We start from the raw sequence: 22,936 nt of genomic DNA, 5'->3' as shown, positions 1-22,936 counted from the left end.
AAGTAAATTCAGAAGATGAGAATGTTGGAAACTTAGCCTATGAGAGCTACTTTTTGATGTAATGTTAATGACTTTTCTCTATTTATAATTATTATAATTTACACCTGCATCTTCTAATATACTCTAACTTTGGTCTCCTACATGAAATAGCCTAATTTATCTATTTTATCTCCTAAATCCTTTTGCAGAGTTAAAATAGTAAATTGCATTAAGAATAAAGATGTATAACAGGCTAAACAAATATCAACCTATCCCTAGTGATGACTTTATTTAGATACCCTTTTCCAGTTCTATTAGAAAATAATGTTTCCCAATGCTATCTCTAAAACTTACCATGCAAATGGGTGCTCAAGCCACAAGCAATAATATTAAGCACAAGAAAAGATAATGCAAATATAATATTCATAAATAGATAGGAAAAGAAATTGCATCAAGGGTAGTTGGCTACCAAGTTCCCAACAATGGGGGTTTAGCCTCTCATTGTCATGAAGGCTTTACAATTGCAAGAGGGGAATATCCAGTAAAGGGGGAAAAGATAAGAAAAGCAATGGAAGGAAGGAATGACTCTCGATGTTTGCTTCTCTTTCTTCTAGCCTTTGCCTTCTATAAGGAGTTGTATTGTCTTAAAATTTTTATGTGTCTTTTCCTTCTTCTCTCTTCTTCTTTTATAGGTACAAATTAACAGATTTCTGAATTAGTCTACTTTCCTTAATTAGTCCTCATTTCTTGAATTAACCTGTTATCCTTAATTAATCTTCTTTCCTTAATTAGTTCTGCTTTCGTTAATTAGTCTTGTTTTCCTTAAGTTGCCCCATTTCCTTAATTAGTTTATTTTCCTTAATTAGCCTTATTTCCTTAATTAGCTCTACTTTCCTTAATTATCCTTACTTTCTTGGGCTTTATTTTACTCACTAAGCCTCATAAATTCATCACTTTTAATATTCTTTGTATGAAAACTTAAATGATGTTAATTTAACAATTATTTGATCAAAAAGGAAGAATTGGGAGAGAAAAATTACAAATTATAATATAATTTAACCCCAAAATATACTCATAATTAGCAATTATCAGAGAACCAATATAGAAGCAAGGAGATTGAAGAAATTAATACTTTCTTGGATAATATGGAATTGGTGGATGTACCTTTAGTGGTGAGGAGTTTCACTAGGGTGAAAGTCAATGCCAATGTAATGAGTAGGATTGATTAGATGATGGTTTTGATAGGATGGCTAAATCGGTGTCCTAATGTCACCCAATATGTTCTTGAGTGGTCATTCTCATATCATTGTCCAATTATCCTTAGAGATAATAATCTTGATTGGGGGCCTACGCCATTTAAAATTTTCAATTGGTGGATCAAGGAACCCAAATTCATGGATTTTGTCAAGAAGTATTATGATTCATACAGTATACAAGGATGGGGGGCTTATGTGTTCAAGGAAAAACTCAAGCTTCTTAAAAAATGGATCAAGGTGTGGAGCATAGACAAATTTGGAGATCCAAATGAGAAATTGGAGCATTTGGTGTCAAGCATAAATAAAAAGGACTTGCAAGAGGAGATTGAAGGTCTATCTTTGGAGGTGGTGTTAAGTCAAAAGACATTTATGCCTGAAAAATGAATCAACACTCCTAATTATTTTGATTAGATGAAAATAAATACAAAAGGTAAAAGTTGTATCTAATATGTTATTAGATCATGATCTGTATTTGTGTGCTTATATTTTCAAATGATGCATTTATAAGACGATTGATAACTGCTAAATATGAGTTATTTTGATGACAAAAATATATTGAAAATATCTTTAAAAATATTTATTTAGCAGTTTTCTTTGGCTTAAATATTAAGATTTGATATTTTCCTTATTTATGGCTTGCAGAGATGAAAAGAAGAGATTAAAAGAGAAAAAGATTGAGAAAATATCCAAAATATCAGGAAGTCTCATGAAGATATGATTAAAAGCAAAACAAATCCAAAAAATATCAAAGAAATATTACCGAGGAAGATTTTTAGCATTAGACCCAAGTCCACTCTAACAACAATAAAAAGAGAGTCAAGCCAAGGAAGAGACACACAACATAGAACCACTTCTCTTAGGGGTTTCATTTACTCCATTTCTTTCTTTCATCCCTCTTATCCCTAGTTAGGGCCTGACAGGCTAAAAGTCAAGTAATGTATGATGTACTCACTATTTATCAATGCAAAGGTGTTTTCTATTCTATTATCTTTTCTACTTTTATCTTGCATTATTCATCTTTATATTCTGTTAGGGGTTAGACGCTAGGGAGATGGTAACTTCTAAATAAGATTTAAGAAGGTATGAATGCATTGGTTTTAGGGTTTAGACGCTCGGAAGAGGGTAACTTCTAATAGAACAAAAAGAAAAGAAAGAATTTCATCGTAAGGAATCAAGGGCAAGTAATCGAACATATGTGGGTAGAACAGAGTCACCTAAATTAATAAAGAAAAATCATAAACTCATACATCCTAGGCAAACAAGGCAGGCCAGGTCCCAACCTTATCATATTCTGATTTTATTTTATTTTTATCTTTCTATTTTTATCTTTTACTTTTCTTATCTTATCTTTTATCTTCTATTTTCTTTATCATATCTTAATTTAAATATTTTATCTTCTTTATCTTCTATTTTTATCTTTAAATCTTTTATCCTTTCTTTTAAATCTTTATTTTATCTCCTATATTTTCTTATCTTTATTTTAAATTATCTATCTATTGCTTTTAAATTGGGTTTGTATTAATCTAAGTACAAACAAAGTCCCTGTGGATTCGACACTCGGACTTCCGAGTACTTTACTACTTGTGACAAATTTGGTACACTTGCCAACGAGTTAACAATGATCTAGTATAACATTTAAGTAGTGCATTTAAGACCTTCATTTAATACTTTGTATCTAAGATTCTTTCATGCAGAAAACATTCTCCTAGGATCTATCAAAATCCTACGAAGAATAAATGAAGTCCATAGTTTGGAAGACATTGATCCTCATCAAAAGGTGCACTTAGTTGTTGCAGACCTCCTATGATGAAAGAAGTAACTTTCTTGCTAGAGTACAAGGCACACTAGCCTATTAGCATGGACTTTGCATGAAGAATGAACGTGCATTCAATGCAAGCATTAAATGCTCCAATAGACTCAAGACTTCAGACGAAGAGCAGAGTGAAGAATCCAACCGTTGTGAGACAATGAATACTTGAAGATGAAGGCTAAACAAGACACAGATCATCTACGCGAACATATTTTTTCATTCTTTCTTGTAAATTTTTCTATAAATTATTGTAAAGATACTAAACTCTCAAAACACTTTGTATACCTTGAGAGAAAAGACTAAAAGTACTGAGTAATATATTTGTTTGTAAAATAATCAAAAATTTAGTCAGTGTGCAAACTTCCAACAAAACTCATTGATTTTTTTAGAGCTAGTAGTGGCTTGTTAGAACAAAGAATGTTGGGTTTAAGTCAATCTTAGGGTAGAGCTTGCAAGTGTAAGAGCTAGAAGTGATAGTGAAAAATACTTGTAACTTTTTTAAGTTAGTGGAATCTTAATAGGTTGCCAAGAAGACATAGTCTCGGGTTTGAGATGAATAAGTATACTTCTTTCTGTGCTTCTCTCTATTACTTTAACTGACAAAGGGTTTGAATTTATTTTTAGATCTTGTATATTGTTTTGTTTTACAAAGAAAAATATTTTTCTTATCGTCTAATATAGTCTGATCTCTAAGTGCTTTTAGATCTATTTATATCAGATGATAAACATGTTTTTAGTCTTAGAAAAAGTTTTAAATTTCTAAAAACACAATTCAACCCCCCCTTCTTGTGTTATTTGCTTCTACAAGTGGCTTGTGAAAGAGATGAGTTGATTAAAGAATATTGAAGAGTTTCCAAGATGCATGAATCTATGATGTGCCAAAAGTCTAGAATTAAATGGATTAGAGAGGGGGATGAAAGCACCAAGTTTTTCCATTGATGGTTAATTGGAAGAGAAGACGTAATGCTATAAAAGGCTTGGAAGTTGAAAGAGTGCGGTGTGTGGAACCCATTGTTGTGAAAAAAGGCAATAAGAGACTTCTTTCAAAAAAAATTGAGGAAGATGGCTCTTTACAAGTCTTATTGGAGGGGGAGCATTCAAAAAGATTAAAAAAGAGGATAATACTATGCTTACCAAGGTGTTCCTAGAGGAGGAGATAAGAGATGCCATATGGGAATGTGATGGAGACAAAACCCCGAGACCGAATGAGTTCAACTTTAACTTCCTCAAAAAATGTTGGGAGGTTGTTAAAGTTGACATTGTTAGAGCAACTAATGAATTTCATAATAATGGGAGATTTCCTAGAGGATCGAATGCATCCTTTGTGACACTTATTCCTTAGAAGGAGAATCCTCAAGGACTTAGGAATTTTAGGCCAATCTCTCTCATTGGGTGCTTGTACAAGATTATTACAAAGATATTGGCCATATAGGATGTGAAAGTTATGAACAAGATGGTGGATGCTAGACAATCAGCTTTTTTGGGAGATAAAAATATTCTTGATGGTATTTTTGTTGCCAATGAAGTGATCTATGAAATGAGAGAAAAGAAGAAATATTGCCTTATTTTTAAAGCCAACTTTGAAAAGGCATATGATTTGGTAAGATGAGATTTCTTAGCCTATATGCTATATAGGATGGGGTTTTGTAGGAAATGGATTGCATGGATTTGGGTTTGACTAAAATCAACATCAATATATGTTCTTGTTAACGGATCCCAAATGGAGGAGACCCTCTTGCACCTTTTTTGTTCTTGGTGGTGGCTGAGGGGTTGAGTGGATTGGTTAGGGAAGCGGAAGCCAAGGAATTGTTTTATGAGGTGAATGTGGGAGCTAGCAATTTGAAGGTATTTCTTCTTCAATTTGCGGATGATACCATTTTCTTCCTTAGAAGGTGGCAATCACCTTGAAAACTATGCTTTGATGCTTTGAATTGGCATTCGACCTTAAAGTTAACTTTGCCAAAAATATCTTGTTGGGACTACATGTGGAAGATAGGAGGCTTAGTAGTTTTTCATCAATCCTTAATTGTAAAAACTATGGAACTTCCTTTCATGAACTTAGGACTACCGATGGGAGCAGATGCAAGAAAAGTGAGCACTTGGCAACTGATTATTGATAAGATGAAAATGAAGCTATCATCTTGGAAGAGACAACATCTATCATTTAGAGGGTTTGGTGAAATTCGTACTTTTCTCACTCTCACATTACTATCTATTCTTTTTCATTGTTCCTAATAAAGGCATCTCTATATTAAATAGAATTCAAAGGAATTTCTTGTGGGGGGCTAAAGGTGAGGGGGAAAAAGTATCATGAATGAGGTGGGCGGTGGTGTGTTCACCAATTAAGAAGGGATGGCTGGAATAAAGAATTTGGAAATTTTTAATAAGGCCTTTATGGGGAAATGGCTTTGGAGACTTTTGAGTGGGGAAGTATGTCTTTGGAGAGATGTGCTGATGACAAAATATAATATTAGTAATGTAAAGAGTCTTATGAGAGGAGGTTTTGGAAAAAATGGGTCTCAATGGTGGTGTGGTCTCATGAGTTGTTGTGATGAGATGTTTGGAAACGACCTTGGGTGGTTTCAAGTGAATATTGTGAAAGAGGTAGCGGTTGGGAGTGAGGTGAGTTTTTGGCACACTAGGTGGGTAAGGGAAGAAAACTTATGTTTTAAGTTAAATAGGTTTTATCTAAATTCCAAACAAAAGTAAAAAACTATTTTGGAGGTGGGGAGGTGGGTTGAAGAGGAATGGCAGTGGGAATTGTTGTGGAAAAGACCGTGGTTCCAATGGAAACTTACACTAGTCTAGCAACTATGGCATACTATCAATGATTTTTGGCCAAAGCTAGTGTCAAAGGATGGATGGAGTTGGAAGTTAAATGTGAGGAAAACAATGTGGTAAAGGAGGTGCATATGGCCTTACATAGAAAAGGGAATGAAAATGATGGAAAATTTTACAAGTGTACATGGAAAATGCCTATACCTTCTAAATTAAGGGATTCATATGGAGAGCGTCTCATAATGGAATTCAAACAATGGACAATTTGAGGAAGAGACACATCATTCCCAGTGGCATGTGTTCTTCTTGTGTTTTCTGTTAAAAAAAAAGTGGAAGAATCCATGAATCACTTGTTGTTTGAGTGAAGATTCTCCCATTATATTTGGACACAATGCTACTCATGGTATAAGGAAGGCAGGCTATTACCAACTTGCTACCAGGACCACTTTCACTTTTGGCAATATACAGGATTGGTGAGCAGGAAGAAATCGTAGCAAGCATGGTGGAAAGTATGGGTAACTATCATTTGGAAACTATGGCAACTTAGGAATAACATCAAGTTTAATGGTTTTGTCTGCAACTCAACAAATTTCTTAGACGATGTCAAATATTGTGCTTGGTCATGATGTAATGCTAATATGAATGGGTTTGATACTTCATTGTAGGCATGACAATTGGATCTGCATGGTTGTCTACAACATAAGGGAGATGAATGAAGGGTATTGCATGGGCTTTGGGTACCATTTATTATATGTTGTGGTTATATATGTGATGCTTAATAACATTTAACTTTGTAACCTTTTCAGAGAGTTGACACTTCTTGTGCCAACATCTCCCTTTATCAATATATTAAATTCCTTTGGTTGTACCAAAAAATATATCATATTTTTTGATAAATTATATTTTTAAATCTCTAATTAATTAGTCTAATGTCATTAATTTTTTTGAACAATTGAATATTTAAAAATAAGTTTATGATAAAAAAAGTGTATGTCACAATTTTGTTAAATTCCTCAATGACATGTCAAGTCAATTGACTAACAATGTCATTGATGTGTCATCATTTATCGTTGTATGGTTCTTACTTGACAATAAATGTGAAAATAAAATAAAAATCCTCAAGGGATTAAAGTTGAAATAAAAAAATTGAGGGTGCCTAAATCACTTGATTGATCATGATACATGCATTATTATACATTTTTGATATTTGCCTTCGATTTTTATGGATAATTTTTTGTTAAACAAAAATCTTTAAAATACTAAAATGAAAAATTCCTATTTTAGAGTAAAAAAAATATTTAAGCCAAAAAAAATGTTCATGCCATGAAGAGGATTTTTTTATTTTTTTCATTAATGTTATCATAGAGGCCCCAAAAAGGTATTTTCTTGGGTATTGTACATTTTAGGCTTTTAGAGGGGACAATGCTTCCATGGGTGTTGCTAGGTGCACCCAACAACATTGCTGGTGCACCCAACAATATTAAAAAATCCCCATTTTCCCCTCCAATTATTTTCTTTTAAAGGAAGCTTGTGGTCCCTCTTCACTTACGGTTTCGGCTTTGTTTTTTCGCGTTTTTTTGTTGTAGTCCCTACTAGCTTACCTTTTAAGTGCCATTTTTCCGGTGTGGTCCCGTTGCTGTGTTAAAGTGTGGTTTTTTGAAGTTGTGTTGTTGTGTAGTTGGAACGTGCTGTTTTCATTTCGACTCGACCGAGGTATGAAGTGTTTTTCGTTTAGCTTTTAGCTTTTTATGGAAGAAGCTTTTCCTGAGAAATTTGAACATACGGAAGAAGTTCTTCCATAGGATTCATATGGAAGAACTTCATCCGTAATGCAAAAGTTATACATGCGGAAGAAGTTCTTCCGTATAAAGCATACGGAAGAACTTCTTCAGTACGTATAATTTTTTCATTACGGAAGAACTTCTTTCGTATGGGCTCCACAAAAGAACTTCTTTTGTAGTTTTAAAAATTACTTCACACGGAAGAAGTTCTTCCGTATGAAGTATTTTTTTTGTTTTTCTTTTTTTAAAGATTAAATGTTAATATTTTTAATTTGGTAACATTTTTAAATTTTTTATGCCATATTTCATCAATTTGTGGATAATTGGTAAATTAGGATAGATTTATAAAGTATGTAGAAGATAAAATTAGTTGGTAGTTTTTGTATCATGTATTAATTTGACAATTTATTTAGGTAGTTATGATGTTCAAATTAGGTAGTAAAATGAATTAGTTGATTTAGTTGATAGATATTGTTAGAAGTATTTTTTGTGAGTTTATTTGTGAAGTAATAATGTTGAAAATAGGTAACAAAATGTTTGATTAGTTGGTATTTTTTTGTATGATGTATTTATTTGACAATTTATTTAGGTAGGTAGTTACGATGTTCAAATTTGGTAGTAAAATGTTGAATTAATTGATAAAAATTAGGTTGTAAAATGTTTAATGAGTGGATTGTTAAAATGTTGAATGAGTTGATAGTTATAGTTGTGGATGATGCATATTTGTTTTTTTTTGAGTTTTCGTTAAGATGGACGAAGATCAATGGACGTATGATAGTTCGATGTACGAAGAATTTGATAGGGATTTTGAAGATGAAGAACAATGTGGTGTGAATGAAGGACATGTTGATTGTTCAAACGCTTTTAATACTTCTCAGGTAATGATGTTCATTAGTTTCAGTCGTTTGGTTGAATTTATGTTTTGTATAAAAAATAATATGTGAGGGTTGCTTTGTAGGTCTTTGGTACCCGAGATGATGTTTTGCTGTGGGCTAGATCTATTGCCCATGAAAAAGAGTTTGTTGCAATTATTATTAGGTTTGACACAGATACTGGTCGTAGAGGAAGAAGTTCGTTTGTGTTAATTTGTTGTGAAAGGAGCGGTCAGTACAAGTGTAGGAATAAAGAATTTGTTAGAAGAGACACTGGTACTAGGAAATGTGGTTGTCCCTTCAGGCTGCGTGGGAAACCAGTGCGTGGAGGGGAAGGTTGGATGGTGAAGCTGATCTGTGGGATGCACAATCATGAATTGGCCAAGTCCTTAGTTGGGCATCCATACGACGGGCGATTAACGAAGGATGAGAAGAATATTATTGAAGATATGACAAAGTTGATGGTGAAACCAAGAAACATCCTCCTAACATTAAAGGAACACAATGCCAATAGTTGCACCACAATTAAGAAAATTTACAATGCAAGAAGTGCATATCGTTCTTCAATTAGAGGAGCTGATACTGAAATGCAACATCTAATGAATCTTCTCGAACGTGATCAATATATCCATTGGCACATATTGAAGGATGAAGTTGTGGTGCATGATCTATTTTAGTGTCACCGAGATGCAGTGAAATTATGCAATGCATGTCATCTGGTGTTTTTGATAGACAACACCTACAAAACAAATAGGTACAAACTCCCTCTGCTTGACATTGTCGGGGTGACACCAACGGGGATGACTTTCTCTACTGCTTTTGCGTATCTAGAGGGTGAGTGTGTGAATAATATTGTATGAGCTTTGGAACGATTTTGAGGTCTATTTTTACGAAAAGATCGCCTCCCTGGTGTTATTGTTACCAATAGAGACCTAGCACTGATGAAAGCAGTGAATATTGTGTTTTCGGAGTGTACCAACTTGTTGTGCAGGTTTCACATCGACAAGAATGTAAAGGCCAAGTGCAAATCTTTAATCAGCCAAAAAACTGCATGGATTATGTGATGGATACCTGGGGTACTCTAGCACATTATCCTTCGGAACAGCAGTTCCCTAAGTGTCTTCCGAAGTTTGAAATGGCTTGTTCACCATGACCGATGTTCGTCGACTATGTCTGTGAAACGTGGATTATCCCACACAAGGAAAAATTTGTTACAGCATGTATTTTTTAACCGTTTGTTATGTGTTTTAAATGTAGGGTTGAATTTATTCATTGGTATCTGAAAAGAATATTACAGAATAGCCTTGGCGACCTGTGTAGTGTTTGAGATGCCATGAACAACATGATGACGTTGCAGCACACTCAAATTAAAGCATCCTTCGAAACAAGCACATATTTCGTTGGACATGTATATAAAAAAACCTTATCCAAGAGGCTTCTTGGAATGGTTTCAAGGTACGCTTTAAATGAGATTGCTACTGAGTTGGACCGCGTACAGTATTTTGGCAATGATCCCTCTTCTTGTGGTTGTGCTATGAGATCCACGCACGGTCTTCCTTGTGCATGTGAGTTGTCTAGGTATGTTGTTGCCAGCATCCCTATGGAATTGGTCCATATGTTTTGGAAGAGACTTCATTTTTATGATGAAGGGTTATGTGAGGCAAAAGTCAGCATCGACGATGAGATAGAGACCATACGTCAAAGATTTAAGGACGTTGATGTTGGTGGAAAAGTTACTCTAAAGAGTAAACTTTGAGAAATTACATACCCTGAGGAAAACTCTATGTTTCCTCCTCCGTCCAAGGTCAAGACTAAAGGTGCACCGAAGAAACCGATGAAAAGAAGCGAAAGATCCACAAAGCGTGATCCATCTTATTGGGAGTACGTTGATGCATTTCCTTTTGTTCAAAGCAGCAACACTTTAGTGAAACGTAGTGCATCATCTTATGAACCTCTGAAACCAACAAGGATCATCCCGATGTTGGATCAATTTGCTCCTTTTATCCAGGGTTTCATTAAGGACGTTGTGGACGTCAAAGCGGACTGTAATTGTGGATATCATTCCATTGCCGCTTTATTAGGTATGGGCGAAGAAGCTTGGCCGATGGTCCGCAACGAATTGATCAAAGAACTTGGCAAATGGTCGCATGACTACTTCATCTTCTTCGGTGGAACACAAAGATTCGAACAATTAAGGATGTCGCTACATGTTGATGGGTTCTCCCAAGTATGTTGCATTTGCTAATTTTTTTTAAAAAAAACAAAGTTTTAAAATAATTACATGTGTATGTTTCTTTGATTCAGGTTAGTGTGGACAAGTGGATGGATATAATGGACATAGGATATGTCATTGTATCTAGGTATAACGTAATCGTTATCCCGACAACAAAGCATGACATTTTTTCCTCTGAGAAGTCAACCACCACCAAATTATTTTATTCACCGCATGATATGTGTCGGTCACATGTTTGGAAATCATTTTGTTCAGGTACATTGAATATAATTATTGTAATTTTTACAATTATGCAATGACTTGGGTCGTTCATTTGAGTTGATAATGTTTGTTCACGTACAACAGGTTTATCTAAAAGAGCATTGTCCTTTACTGCTTGTAGCGTTGTTGTGGTTAAGCAATTCTCTTCCTCAGGCAAAGCAGTGACCAACTACATATATTGCTAGAATACAGCAATACATTAGCCTAATGACAATTAGAATAGAATATGTGGACCTAAATGAAGACTGAATGTAATTTGTTGTATAATAATGAATCATTAGTTATTAATTAATTGTTGTGTTATGGAATAAATTTGTTCGTGCATCTAAAATCATCTACGCATGTATGATACATCGTTGTCATAATTGACAACACATAATGAAATCCATGCTTTTTAAAGTCTGAGCGTGACACGAAAAATGACTTACCTAACAACACATTCTGATGCACGATAAAGCTCTTGAGGCCACATTGGTTTACTTGGGAACATAAACATGAAACATGTTCACGCGTGTGAATTTTTTTTTAAAACAAAGTGAAGCAATCTGTCAGTGAAAACCATCTATATATATGACACACGGCAACTCGCAAACAGAATCACACATCTACCTGCTTTCACATTCTCTCCCAATTGTTACAACAAAGTATGGAATTCTTAGGAGAAACAAGCAGTCAGACGATTGTGAACTCAAGGTTGGGTTTCATTTTTCCAAATGGATCAATTATTTACAATGATAGTGGGGTTTACTTCCAAAGTTCCACTCCAGTGCCCATTCGAGTACCAAACAGTTGTGACCTTGCAACGCTGAAAACCAGATTACACATCACCCTTAATCTAACCCACGAACAATTTTTGGATGAAATTCACTACCGACAGCCAGTCATAAAGACATGTAACTATTTTCGCTTTCAATGTATGCAATTGAAAAATGACAACGATGTCAACACCATGTTAATGTGTAACGATCAATTTTCGTGTGTTGGTCTGATTGAATTGTTATGCACTGTTGGTAGAACACCAAATGAAATATTAAACTTACTTAAATGCACTATGACCCCTACTCATGACGCGCTCCTGTATTACAACAGGAGGTGGAACATGCCACACCAGAAGAACTTTGTAGGTTGCGTGTTCACAGAAACAAATCCAAAGAAATTTGAAATTCCTTCAGGATGTACCATCGATGAACTGAAGGATTTGATAAAGCAAGTTGCACCTAAAGGGATTCCCCCTCATGAAATTCATGAATCACAAACGGTAAGGCGATTGTTTTTTCGGCAACCAGGTCGTTTTGAGTATTCAGATAAAGTTATAAAATATGAAATTATTGAGCTAAACACCAACGATGAAGTGCTGAAGGTGTTAGTACAGTCTAACTACTGGAAAAAATTTGGGCCAATAGAAATTTTAGTTGTTTTTATTAAACATGTTATGGAAATGGAAGACGACGTGGCTACGTCGCTAAACGACTGAATCAAAGGTTTTTTTTAGTTTTTCATGTAAGTTTTATCTGTTTACAGCGTGTTTCAATTCCAGAATAAAATTGAATGTATTGTTTGAAGAATGCGAACAGGGATACATAGACATATTTGAAGGGTCCAAATCCAATTTTTTTTTATTTTGTGCTTGATTTTTGAGGGCCTATTCGATGGAACCGGTTCACGATATTTTTTTGAGTTCTTTGACGTCCAGACTTTAGAGAAAGGGCCCCTCGAATGTCGTTATCGACTCCCACATAATTTTTAAAAAATGCCGAACAGGGGTACTTAGACATAGTTTGAAGGGTCCAAATCCTTTTTTTTATTATTTTGTGCTTGATTTTTGAGGGCCTATTCGATGGAACTGGTTCACAATATTATTTTTTTTGAGTTTTTTGGCGTCCAGACTTTAGAGAAAGCACCCCTCGAATGTCGTTATTGACTCCCACATAATTTTTAAAAAATGTCGAACATGGGTACTTAGACATAGTTTGAAGGGTCCAAATCCAATCTTTTTTTTTATTTTGTGCTTTTAAGTTCTAGGCGTAATTAGATATTATTTTTAGTAATTTTTTAGGTTAGTCATAAACACTACACGAAAAATAAAATAATGAAACAAATAATTTACAAAAATTGTATTGCCAAAATAATTTAACAATTATAATAATGTTATCAAATACAAAAATAATACACATGATATCAAAACTAATCTATGTGTTGTCTACATCGTGCCCTAAGACTTCCATCAGACGCGTCACCCCTAGAGATCCGCAAGCAATCTTCCATGATTTCATGTAACTTTGTTCCTAATGTGACCATCCTAAGGTTGAGCACACGGTCCAACCTTTCTGCGATCGCTTCGCAACCTTCACAAGCAACCTGTGACAGTCATAAAAACACAGTTATTACAAAATTTTAAATAAAAAACGCATTACAAAACACTAAACCCAATTAAAATACCACTGAATGTCTAGGGAGATCAACTACGATTGGAACCTCCAGGATATGTGGCTCGACGTATGCATCCACATCTGGGGCAGGTGGATGTCTGGGCTCATCACCTTCCTGGGTCGGCGTGACGAAAGGGTAGATATCTGAAAAAACTACACTATGTAGTCCGCTGATACCTGGTCGGGGACAACACAAATCTCACCCGCGGGTGCTAGATGATCCCCAAAATGCATCCACCTGTCGTCTATGTCCTCATACGACAACGAACCAGTAACCGGCGGCGGAGGGATGGTCTGGATGTACCCGAACTGTCGTACCACCCTCTTTGGTTTGACATAGACCACAACATGACCCCATCCGAGCTGCCCCTGGTAGCATGAAATAAGCTCAAAGCCCCTAACTGCCCGGTGCTCAGTGTAAGGCAACCAAGAAACGTCCATGATCATCAGAGCATCTAAACGTGCCCTGTACGGCGCTCCCTTGATCCCCTTCATGTACGCCTTCGTCGGAAGCCACCTGGAGGCACATGGGGTCGTCTCAGCGTAGCCATCATCAGTGACGCCCTGATGAACACTGGGAAAATACTCATATATCCAACACTACACAAATGAAGTGAACATAAGATAAAAAAACATTTGCAATTCATTATCCAATTTAAACCTATTTACGCACTTTAACATTTACCTGTAATAGCGTCAAGTACCCACCCATCTGTCGTGTGGGGGTCTGTGAAGCTACATTTAGCTGGTCATACATGTGAACCAGCGTGGCAACTCTCCAGGCATAGCTCCTAGACTGACCCAAGTCTTAAAAACGCTCCAAATGCACCACATAAACATGGGTTGCACTCTTATTAGCAAAAAGAGTACAACCCACCAGGTGGAGGAGGTAAGCACGTGCCGCTACAATCCAAGGTCGGGCCTAGCATCTACTCTGATACACCTCACGGAGCTATGATAGTCGCACGTAAGCCCCATGAGCACGTACGGTCTCAGCTCGAGCCTCCTCGTCAGATACCTCTAGAATCTCCGTCGACAGCAAGACTGCCTCGTCCACGCCCAGAGGCTCAAACCTGTGTAATGCCCCTGTGATAGGAAGATGGAGGAGACACGCCATATCGTCCAGTGTGATCGTCAACTCCTCCACTAGAAGGTAGAAGGTGCTGGTCTCCCTATGTCATCTCTCCACAAATGCAAATATAAGTCCAGGATCGCCGATGACCACAGAACACCCGATCAATGGACTTAATCCGGTGCCGGCAACAAGGCCTTCAATCTTAGGCGCTGGACTCCCAAATTTATCAACTTTCCTACCGTGGGAGACCAGCTTCAACTCAAGTCGTTCCTGAGTTGAATAACACATCATAAAAGTTAATTAGACATTCATTATCACAAACAACACAACAACAAAAATTAGCAACTAGCAACACGTTCAAATTAAAATACCTCGCCACTCCATATACTATATGCCACATGGTCAGCAAACGATGGCAGCACCGATGTGTCACGTGGCCCACCAGGGAATCCCTCGCCATAATCAGGAGGTGACCCGTCAGAACCATCAGCAGGTACATCCGCAACATCTACGTCTGCAGTCGGAATGTCCTCGTCCACATGAGGAACATCCTCTATCACATTAGGAATATCCTCAGTCACCTGAGAAGGAACATCCTCAGTCACCTGAGGAACTTCCTCAACGACATCAACCTGAACTCGTTGCCTATGGGCAGAAGTAGTAGGCCTACGACGTCAAGGAACATCAACATCATGCTCATCCCGACCCATGCCTCTACCTGTACCACTACCTAAGGCACGAGCTAAACCTTTTGTTCTAACCATGATCTGAAAATCATGAAGAACAATGTACTTTTTTTGGTCAAATTAACTATTCATATAATTGGTAAATAAGGTTTGTCAGTACTCATTTGATTGAAAAATTTATAGATAATGAAGAACATGTAGTTTATTCAGAGTAGTAGTGTTAATTTGGATGTCAGGAGATGCTATTCAATGGGGTCTTTTCAGTATATTGTGTTTTTTGTGTCTAATTTTTATATAGGAACATATTATAGATAATTGTTTGTTACTTGATGTAAATTCTTGTGTTTAATCAAGCCTTCTTACTGTGGTGAGCCAGGAATTGTCACTGTCTGTTTATAAGGTCTTGAGAATATTCTCAAGGTTGGGGAAGCTGAGAGAGCCTGGGTAATACTGGAGATGTCAACTTGTATGCTCAGATGATAGACAAAGCAGAAGGTCTTGTTTCATTTTTATTTTTTTTACATTCAGAGTCATTAATAAAAATTTCCACCCAATTTTTTTATATAAAGTTTGCAATGTTCTCTAAACCAAAATTGGTTTCTATAATTGTAGGAGCCTAGTTGGATGGAGCAGGGTTGATGCTAGGGTGACTGTAAAAGTTGAGTCTGGGTGGGGTGGCGTGGGGGAGTTGGGGGTTTAGTTGGGTGAGTTCGGTCTTTGCACCTCATGGTGTTTGTCTTGATTTGGTGAGGATTCATCAAGATTTAGTGCTTGGAATTCAATCAAGGAATTCAACCTAGAACTATGTTGTAATTCCTATTGGTGCTTTGTCCAATCATACGTGGGTAATGGTAATGGGTAAGACAGACACAGACCCATTAGTCATGTTGTATGAGGAAATTTTAATGCTTACATGTAGCCACGTGACTACTGTAATGCTTACAATTGATTAGTTTAAATTAGGTCCAGAGATAACCCTACACATACTCATATAAACTTGAATTAGTTTGAATTAGGAAATTTTAATGCTTACATGCATTACACATTCCAATTACAAATTAGGGATAAACTCAATCCTAGGCAAAATAAGCAATATAAGCAAAATCTCAATACCAATACCAATATAAGCAATATAAGCAACAAAATACCACTACCGTGTATAAGCAAAATACCAATACCAATATAAGCAAAATACAAGAACAATCTAAGCAATATAAGCAAAATACCAATACCAATATAAGCAACAAAAGACCACTACCATGTATAAGCAAAATACCAATACCAATATAAGCAAAATACAAGAACAATCTAAGCAATATAAGCAAAATACCAATACCAATATAAGCAACAAAGCAATACAAGTAAAATTATGTTTTCAAAAGTAACAAAATATCAATACCGTGAAGCATTTCCAAACAATATAAGCAATATAAATTTAGATATAATCATGTATAAGTCTAATAACAACATATAAGCAATATAAATTAAAAAAACCAAAAAAAAATTCAAAAATCAGATTGCAAAAAAGGAAAACCTTCATACGGAAGAAGATTCTTTTGCAAGAAGGAAAACCTTCTTACGGAAAAAGGTTCTTCCGTAAGAAGGAAATCCCTCATATGAAAGAAGGTTCTTTTGTACGTTCTTACGGAAGAACGTTCTTCCGAGAGATCATACGGAAGAACCTTCTTCCGTATGAGTAAACAGTGTGAAAACACTTCATACGGAAAGAAGGTTCTTTCATACCAAGTCTTTTTCCCTACGGAAGAAGGTTCTTTCATAAGAAATATTTTCACACTGTTTACTCATACAGAAGAAGGTTCTTCCGTATGAGAAAAACGCTTCCTCTCCTCCCATGGCTTCTCAGAAAAAGGAAGTCTTCTACCCTAAAGTCATTTTCCCTAAACTACATCACTAATGAAAATAAAAGAGGAAGGGAAGTAGGATGAACTAACCTCGACGGTGGAAAATGCCAGCAAAGCCACCAAGCATGGAGGAAGAAGGAGAACAAGGCACACCGCGGAAGAAGGAGATGAGACAAGCGCAAAGGAACTCCGGAAGCCACACGGAACAAGTGACTGAGGAGAGAGGGCTTTTGCTTTTTTTAAATTTATTAAAAGGGCATTTTGGTCCATTCGTATAATTGCTGGGTGCACCTAGCAACACCGTGCTTCCATTTGTTTTTCCGGTGGGTTTTATTTTGGGCTGGTTGCTCATCCCACCAAAAAGATAGACTTGGCCCACAATAAAAACCTTAAATGAAAGAATAAAATTAACATTCCAAATGTAATATGTTTTTTTTTTGTACGATATGGTTTTTATTTTTTATTTAATGAAGAGGGTTTTTATTTATTTAGTCCTATGTGATATGAAATTTTTGCTTAAAATCTACCATGTGTTATAAATCTGAATCTTTATATTAAATGAAAATATTTTTTAAGAACTATTTTTGAAAAAAAGAAGTTTTCAAGAGCTATTTTTTTTTAATAAATTTTGATTTTTTTGAGAGAAAATTATGATTTATTATAAATTTTAATTATATAAAATAATATTTATCTTATACTAGCTAATTTATTTTATTTTATTGCCTTTAAAAAATACATTAATTTTATTTATTATAAATTTATAGCTTAATTACTAATTTTCTTCATAAATCATTTTAAACAACTCAGTTTAATCTCTAAATTGTTAAAGGCTTCAATTCCGTTCTTTAATTTATTTTTTTTTTAAAATACTCAAATCAAGTTCTTTCCGTCAAATTAAAACTGACTCCATTAATGAAAACTATAACTATTTACAAGTAAAAACTGTCAAAATTTATTGGAAAGAACATGATTAAAGCATTTTTCAAAAGTAAAAGACCTGATTAATTGATTGGAGTGTTTAAAAATTTAGTAACCATCAAAATAACTTTAGTAATAAATTAGTAATTAAACCTAAATTTAAATATACTGTTTAATAATTTCCCCCGCTCCTTTTTTTTTTTTTTTTTTTTTATCTCCTTCGTCCATTTTCCATTCCAATTCCAGTTTCCGCCTTTTGTGTTTCTCTTCCGAATGGGTACTGCAATCCAACTCTGCGTCACTTCAAATCCTGCTCAAGGTTTTTTTTTACTTACACACACGCTTTTATCTCTGCATCGCATTTTTCCGATACTCTTTAGTCTTTTCTTACGCCGAAAAAATTTTCAGGTAGAAAATGCAAGTACGAAGGTCAATCAGTGGTATAAACTATAAACTATCTCTCCCTCACAATTCGCACTTCAATTTTCCCCAAACCTAACTCCTTCACTTTCAATACGACCATCAATTAATAATAATAGTAATAATTACCAAACAGTTTTGCTCCGTCGAAAAAAAACTGTCAAATGGTTAGGGTTTACATTCATTTCTTATATTAGAGTATGTGACGACAAGGTTTTGATCACATGGAAAGTAGATGCCTTTAACTCTAATGTGTGTTTATTTATTTAATTTATTTATTGAGTTTAATTTCTATTCACTGTCATTCTAGAAAATTTTGTAGTCAACTAATACGAAGTAATGAGAAATCTTATAATCACTAAGTCTTTAGGGAGCGAGGTAGGGGAGAAGTTTTTTCATATTAGAAATCATGATTCTTGAAAATGTGTAAAATAAGTTTGGTTAGCTTTAATATGTTTCTTGGAAATTAAAGATTCTTGTAAAATACGTAACTAAAATCTTCTCAAAGTTGGATTCTTGTCCCCCTCCTTAGGAATATTTTTGCAGGAAAGTGAGTTAAAATTGATTCTTGGGAATCATAGTTTCCAAACAATTTTTTTTTCTTAATTGTATATCAAACATGAGAATCATAGTTTCTCAATCTAAGATTTGTGGGAAAATAAAAATTTTCCATCTACCAAATGCCCCCTAAGTGTGTGTATCAACTAGCACATGTTATTCTTCCTTAACTAGTAGTCTTGATTTCAAGTCCCAAATATGTAGTTGCATTACCCAAAAAAAAAAAAAAAAGAAATCATGTATTTATGACTAAAGTAGTTGTTGTAAAACTCATCAAAGTTAGTGTATGTAACAATTTGTAACTGAATGACAATGGAAAAATGTTTTGTAATGTCAGTGCATAGAATATTTACTCTAATATTTATTTTAAAGTTGTGAACTGTGTAGAGAGCACTTCCTATACGTATATTGTCAGTGGGGAAGAAGCGATCACGTGGACTGCAACTCATGGTTGATGAGTATGCTGATAAGCTCAGGTACTATTGCAATGTTGAGGATGCTCAAATACGGCCAAATCCTCGAAATGCACGGTGAGAGTATGGTTCTCTGTGTTACTTTTGTTTGAGCAGGGCTTCATTTTGTCATGCTTTGAGTGATAAATGTTAGTTTCAAATTAGTATTGTGAATGTGTGTGTATGCAAGATGGTATCTGCCAGTTTTATTTACAACTTACAAATAGTTGTACAGAAGAATTTTTGTTGTCTAATAGTAAGGGTGGATCATTTGTTTGTGTTGTAGTGACCAAAGGGCTCAGGTTGATGCCGAAGATGAGGCAGTGATGAACCTTATAAGGTCTGATGATTGGGTATAGTCTCCAACAGGCCTGAGTTTGAATTACAGTAGTAAATAATTTTTTTGTCCTTATTTTTACTTGTGTGTTTTGTTTTATGGTGGACTTGCGAAATATAGTGGAATAAAGGAATTTCTATCATATTCAGAAGTTGCTTGGCCTTTGAAAATGCAATGTTTTGTGGTTTTGGTCCCAGTGAAGTTTTATTTGTTTTTAGTCCTTAAAGATTAAAAAAAAAAAACCATGTGTTTTAAGTCCCCGGTGAGGGACAGGAACTTAAACCACATTGTTTTTTAGGGACTAAAAGCACATGGTTTTTGTAATTTTTGAGGACTTAACAAATAAAATTTGTATAGCCATGAAAACCAAAAACCATCATAATCTTGGGGACAAAAAATAAACATAAGCTAAGTTATAAAGATGCTTCCTTCTGCAGTTTGATTCTGTAGTTTCTCTTGTTTTGAATTTTCTCCTTCTTACCCCATTTTTGTGAAGGCACACAGATCCATATTTGAAGCCTCGTTGTATCCTAGCCTGAATTTTGTAGTGTAAGCTATTATGTTTATATACTCCTTTAGCTCTGTGTCTTGTGGTGATGGAGCAGTGGAGTCCAATTAAGCCTTAGTATAAGTTAGTGTCAAATTCTGTATTATGTTTTGATTGTTAATGGTCTTTATGCACTTATCCATGATATTGGAACTAAATCAACCCATAGACTACTACACCCACTTTGAACTTAACCCTTAAAATCACACTACCTATGAAGATCTACGTCGTATGTTTTAATTACCATGATTGGCACAGCTCCAATTTTCGCTAACACTGTAACAGTGTGTACTTTAAGTCCTTGCCTGAAAATTGAAAGTCAAAATCTACTTGCAACTCATAGTTCTCAAGATAGTATGACATATACAGATTTATAGATCTTTATTTTATCAGCTAGAATATGCCTTTTCTTCCCGTCTTATTAGATTTTCTGTAATGTACCTGCACTTATAGGTTGTGATGTTGGATGAACGTGGGCAAGACATTGAATCTGAGCAAATGGCAGAGTTGGTGGGTGATGCAGGAAATACTGTAAGAACATTTTGCAAATGATCACTTCCATACATGCAAGTTCTCCAAGTACGGGCATAATATAAGTATTGGGTATTGCTTGTTGGCACTATGATGAAAGAAAACATCATTAGTTGTCAATCATGTAACAGACCCTTGATATCGTGTCTACATTGAGATTGAATAATCAATTCTGTTCACTTTATGTGGTAGTAAAATAATATCATTCATATTTCTCACTCTTTCAATGCTTATATCAATAATTTTTTTGTATAGAATCTTTCATGTACTTTGTGTATATTGACTTAGTTATCACTAAACCATTTTTAGCCACCAGAACTATCAAATCTACTTTTAGGTTTTGCAAACTTGCAACTCACTTCAGTTTTATAATTGGCCTTTGTCTTGCTACTTGTAAAAACTGAACTATCTCTCACTCAGGCTGAAATAGGTTCCCAGTTTGAACTCCTAAAGTGTGATTTCTTGTCCTGTGATGCAAGTTTGTATTTTAATCATATTTAGTATTAGATGCATCTCAAAATATAGCATCACCAATTTTTTTAGTGTTTCTATTTTTCTAAGGAATGGATCTTTGTATAGATATATATAAAAAAAGGAATGGATCTTTGTCACCACTGTGAGACTTTGCTTTGCAGTTTATTAATGTTGACAGATTCAGCTGTGTACAAAGATAAATTTTACATGTTTATTGCATTGTGGGATTTCTGTTTTCAAGCCAAAGTTGCTTTATATTTCTATTTTTGTGTGGGTAGCGTCATTGTCCATTCCCTTGTGATTTCCATTCATGTTATAGCTCTTTTGTTCTTTTTAACATTAATGTTGTTAAAATTTATTGTTTAATAAAAATTAATTTCATTGATTTCTGCTTTCTCACAGGGTGCTTCACGATTATCCTTCTGTATTGGTGGGCCCTATGGTCATGGAAGAAAAATGCGGCAACGAGCTAACTTATCAATCAAGTTATCTTCACTGGTCTTGAATCATCAAATAGCATTACTTGTGCTCATGGAACAGCTTTACAGGTAGCAACAATTCAATCTCTTAATATTTTGTTCTAAATTCTTTAATCTTTTAGTCAAAAAAATGTAGCACTAGGAATCAGGATAATGTACTAATGTAGTAACTAGTAAGGGCCTATTTGAATAAGTTTCTTTAGAAACACTTCTAAGAGAAGAAAATAAGAAGAAAAAAATGAGATGAGCTTCTTCATAAGCTAAAATGAACTCTCTATTAGCTAACCATTGGCTAATTTTTAAAAGCTCTCTCATATAACTTCTCTAAAAGATAAGAGGACATCTACAAATTAGCTAATGGTTAGTCAATGGAAAACTCATTTTAACTTATGGAGAAACTCATTTCATTTTCTTCTTATTTTCTTCTCCTAGAAGTGTTTCTAGAAAAGTTTACCCAAACAGGCCTGAATACTTCTACTTTTATCATACATTGGTTGCTTATTGGCTTGCTTGCCTTTTTGAGTAAAAAAGACTTTTTGGGAACAAGAAAAAGGCACTTTTAGAGAAGCTAGCTTTCGGTTTCTGAGGAAATCTTAGAACAACTATTTTATAGCTTTTCCTGAAAGCTTAAGTTTTGGCTTTTTTTTTTTTTTTCTGCCAATACCACCTTTTTGGGCTTTTGCATAAAAGAAACCAATTCAAAAGGGCCCTAACCCACTCACAATGTATAACTTTTCTCTTCACTTGTATGGGTAGTAAAATCCCAAATTAAATTGATTCCATATAATGACACTCCCAAAATAAGGCATGGTCTTCATAATTATCTAATAGAATTGCCATTTGATCATGTTCATGAGACTACTATTTGTAAGTGGCTAACAGATTTCAATCTCTGATATGTAGGTCGTGGACAATTTTAAAAGGACAAAAGTATCATCATTAGATATCCTTTCTTATTTTGTTTATCTATATGTCTTTTATGATCAGTTGAGCGTCCCTCTGAACCTTCTATCTCTTGTCTTCTATTCAACATTATTTTCTTCTTTTGAATTTTGGGGTGAACTGATGAGTAGTCTTGTGTATAGTTGAATTTGATTATTTGAGTGTATATATGAAGTGACGTGAAAAATCTTGAGGTGGTTGTTTTTCTTGTTTAATTTGTTCCATTATTAATGAGGAAGGAAGGGTGTTTCATTTA

General features: G+C 34.9%; 2 protein-coding genes across 2 annotated transcripts; one reads left to right on the top strand and one right to left on the bottom strand.

Annotated features, from left to right (window-relative positions):
- Window positions 1–13,154: 13,154 nt before the first annotated feature.
- LOC114391651 (protein MAINTENANCE OF MERISTEMS-like) lies at window positions 13,155–14,516 on the bottom strand. Its single transcript, XM_028352630.1, has 4 exons — window positions 14,388–14,516; window positions 14,085–14,195; window positions 13,577–13,999; window positions 13,155–13,328 (listed from the first exon to the last, which is right to left on the bottom strand). Exons 1-4 carry the CDS (start codon window positions 14,514–14,516, stop codon window positions 13,155–13,157), a joined length of 837 nt encoding a protein of 278 aa, XP_028208431.1.
- Window positions 14,517–18,138: 3,622 nt separating this feature from the next.
- LOC114392758 (putative RNA methyltransferase At5g10620) lies at window positions 18,139–22,936 on the top strand. The gene is made up of 7 exons (XM_028353983.1): window positions 18,139–18,259; window positions 18,349–18,380; window positions 19,306–19,448; window positions 19,657–19,723; window positions 20,708–20,785; window positions 21,662–21,807; window positions 22,642–22,936. The coding sequence occupies exons 1-7, from the start codon at window positions 18,214–18,216 to the stop codon at window positions 22,679–22,681; spliced, it is 552 nt and encodes a 183-aa protein (XP_028209784.1). The 5' UTR covers window positions 18,139–18,213; the 3' UTR covers window positions 22,682–22,936.

The sequence above is a fragment of the Glycine soja genome, chromosome 17, assembly GCF_004193775.1.
Source record: "Glycine soja cultivar W05 chromosome 17, ASM419377v2, whole genome shotgun sequence".
NCBI lineage: Eukaryota > Viridiplantae > Streptophyta > Magnoliopsida > Fabales > Fabaceae > Glycine > Glycine soja.
This window is presented reverse-complemented; position numbering and strand designations above follow the sequence as displayed.

Excerpts from the sequence above, each read along its gene's own strand:
- LOC114392758 (XM_028353983.1), top strand. The coding sequence starts at position 18,214 with ATGGGTACTGCAATCCAACTCTGCGTCACTTCAAATCCTGCTCAAG. Across the intron at positions 19,449-19,656 it reads CCAAATCCTCGAAATGCACG|TGACCAAAGGGCTCAGGTTG; the intron begins GTGAGAGTATGG and ends TTTGTGTTGTAG. Across the intron at positions 20,786-21,661 it reads TGGGTGATGCAGGAAATACT|GGTGCTTCACGATTATCCTT; the intron begins GTAAGAACATTT and ends GCTTTCTCACAG.
- LOC114391651 (XM_028352630.1), bottom strand. The coding sequence starts at position 14,516 with ATGGCGTGTCTCCTCCATCTTCCTATCACAGGGGCATTACACAGGTTT. Across the intron at positions 14,000-14,084 it reads GGTACTTGACGCTATTACAG|TGTTGGATATATGAGTATTT; the intron begins GTAAATGTTAAA and ends TCATTTGTGTAG. Across the intron at positions 13,329-13,576 it reads TTTGTGTTGTCCCCGACCAG|GTTGCTTGTGAAGGTTGCGA; the intron begins GTATCAGCGGAC and ends TGACTGTCACAG.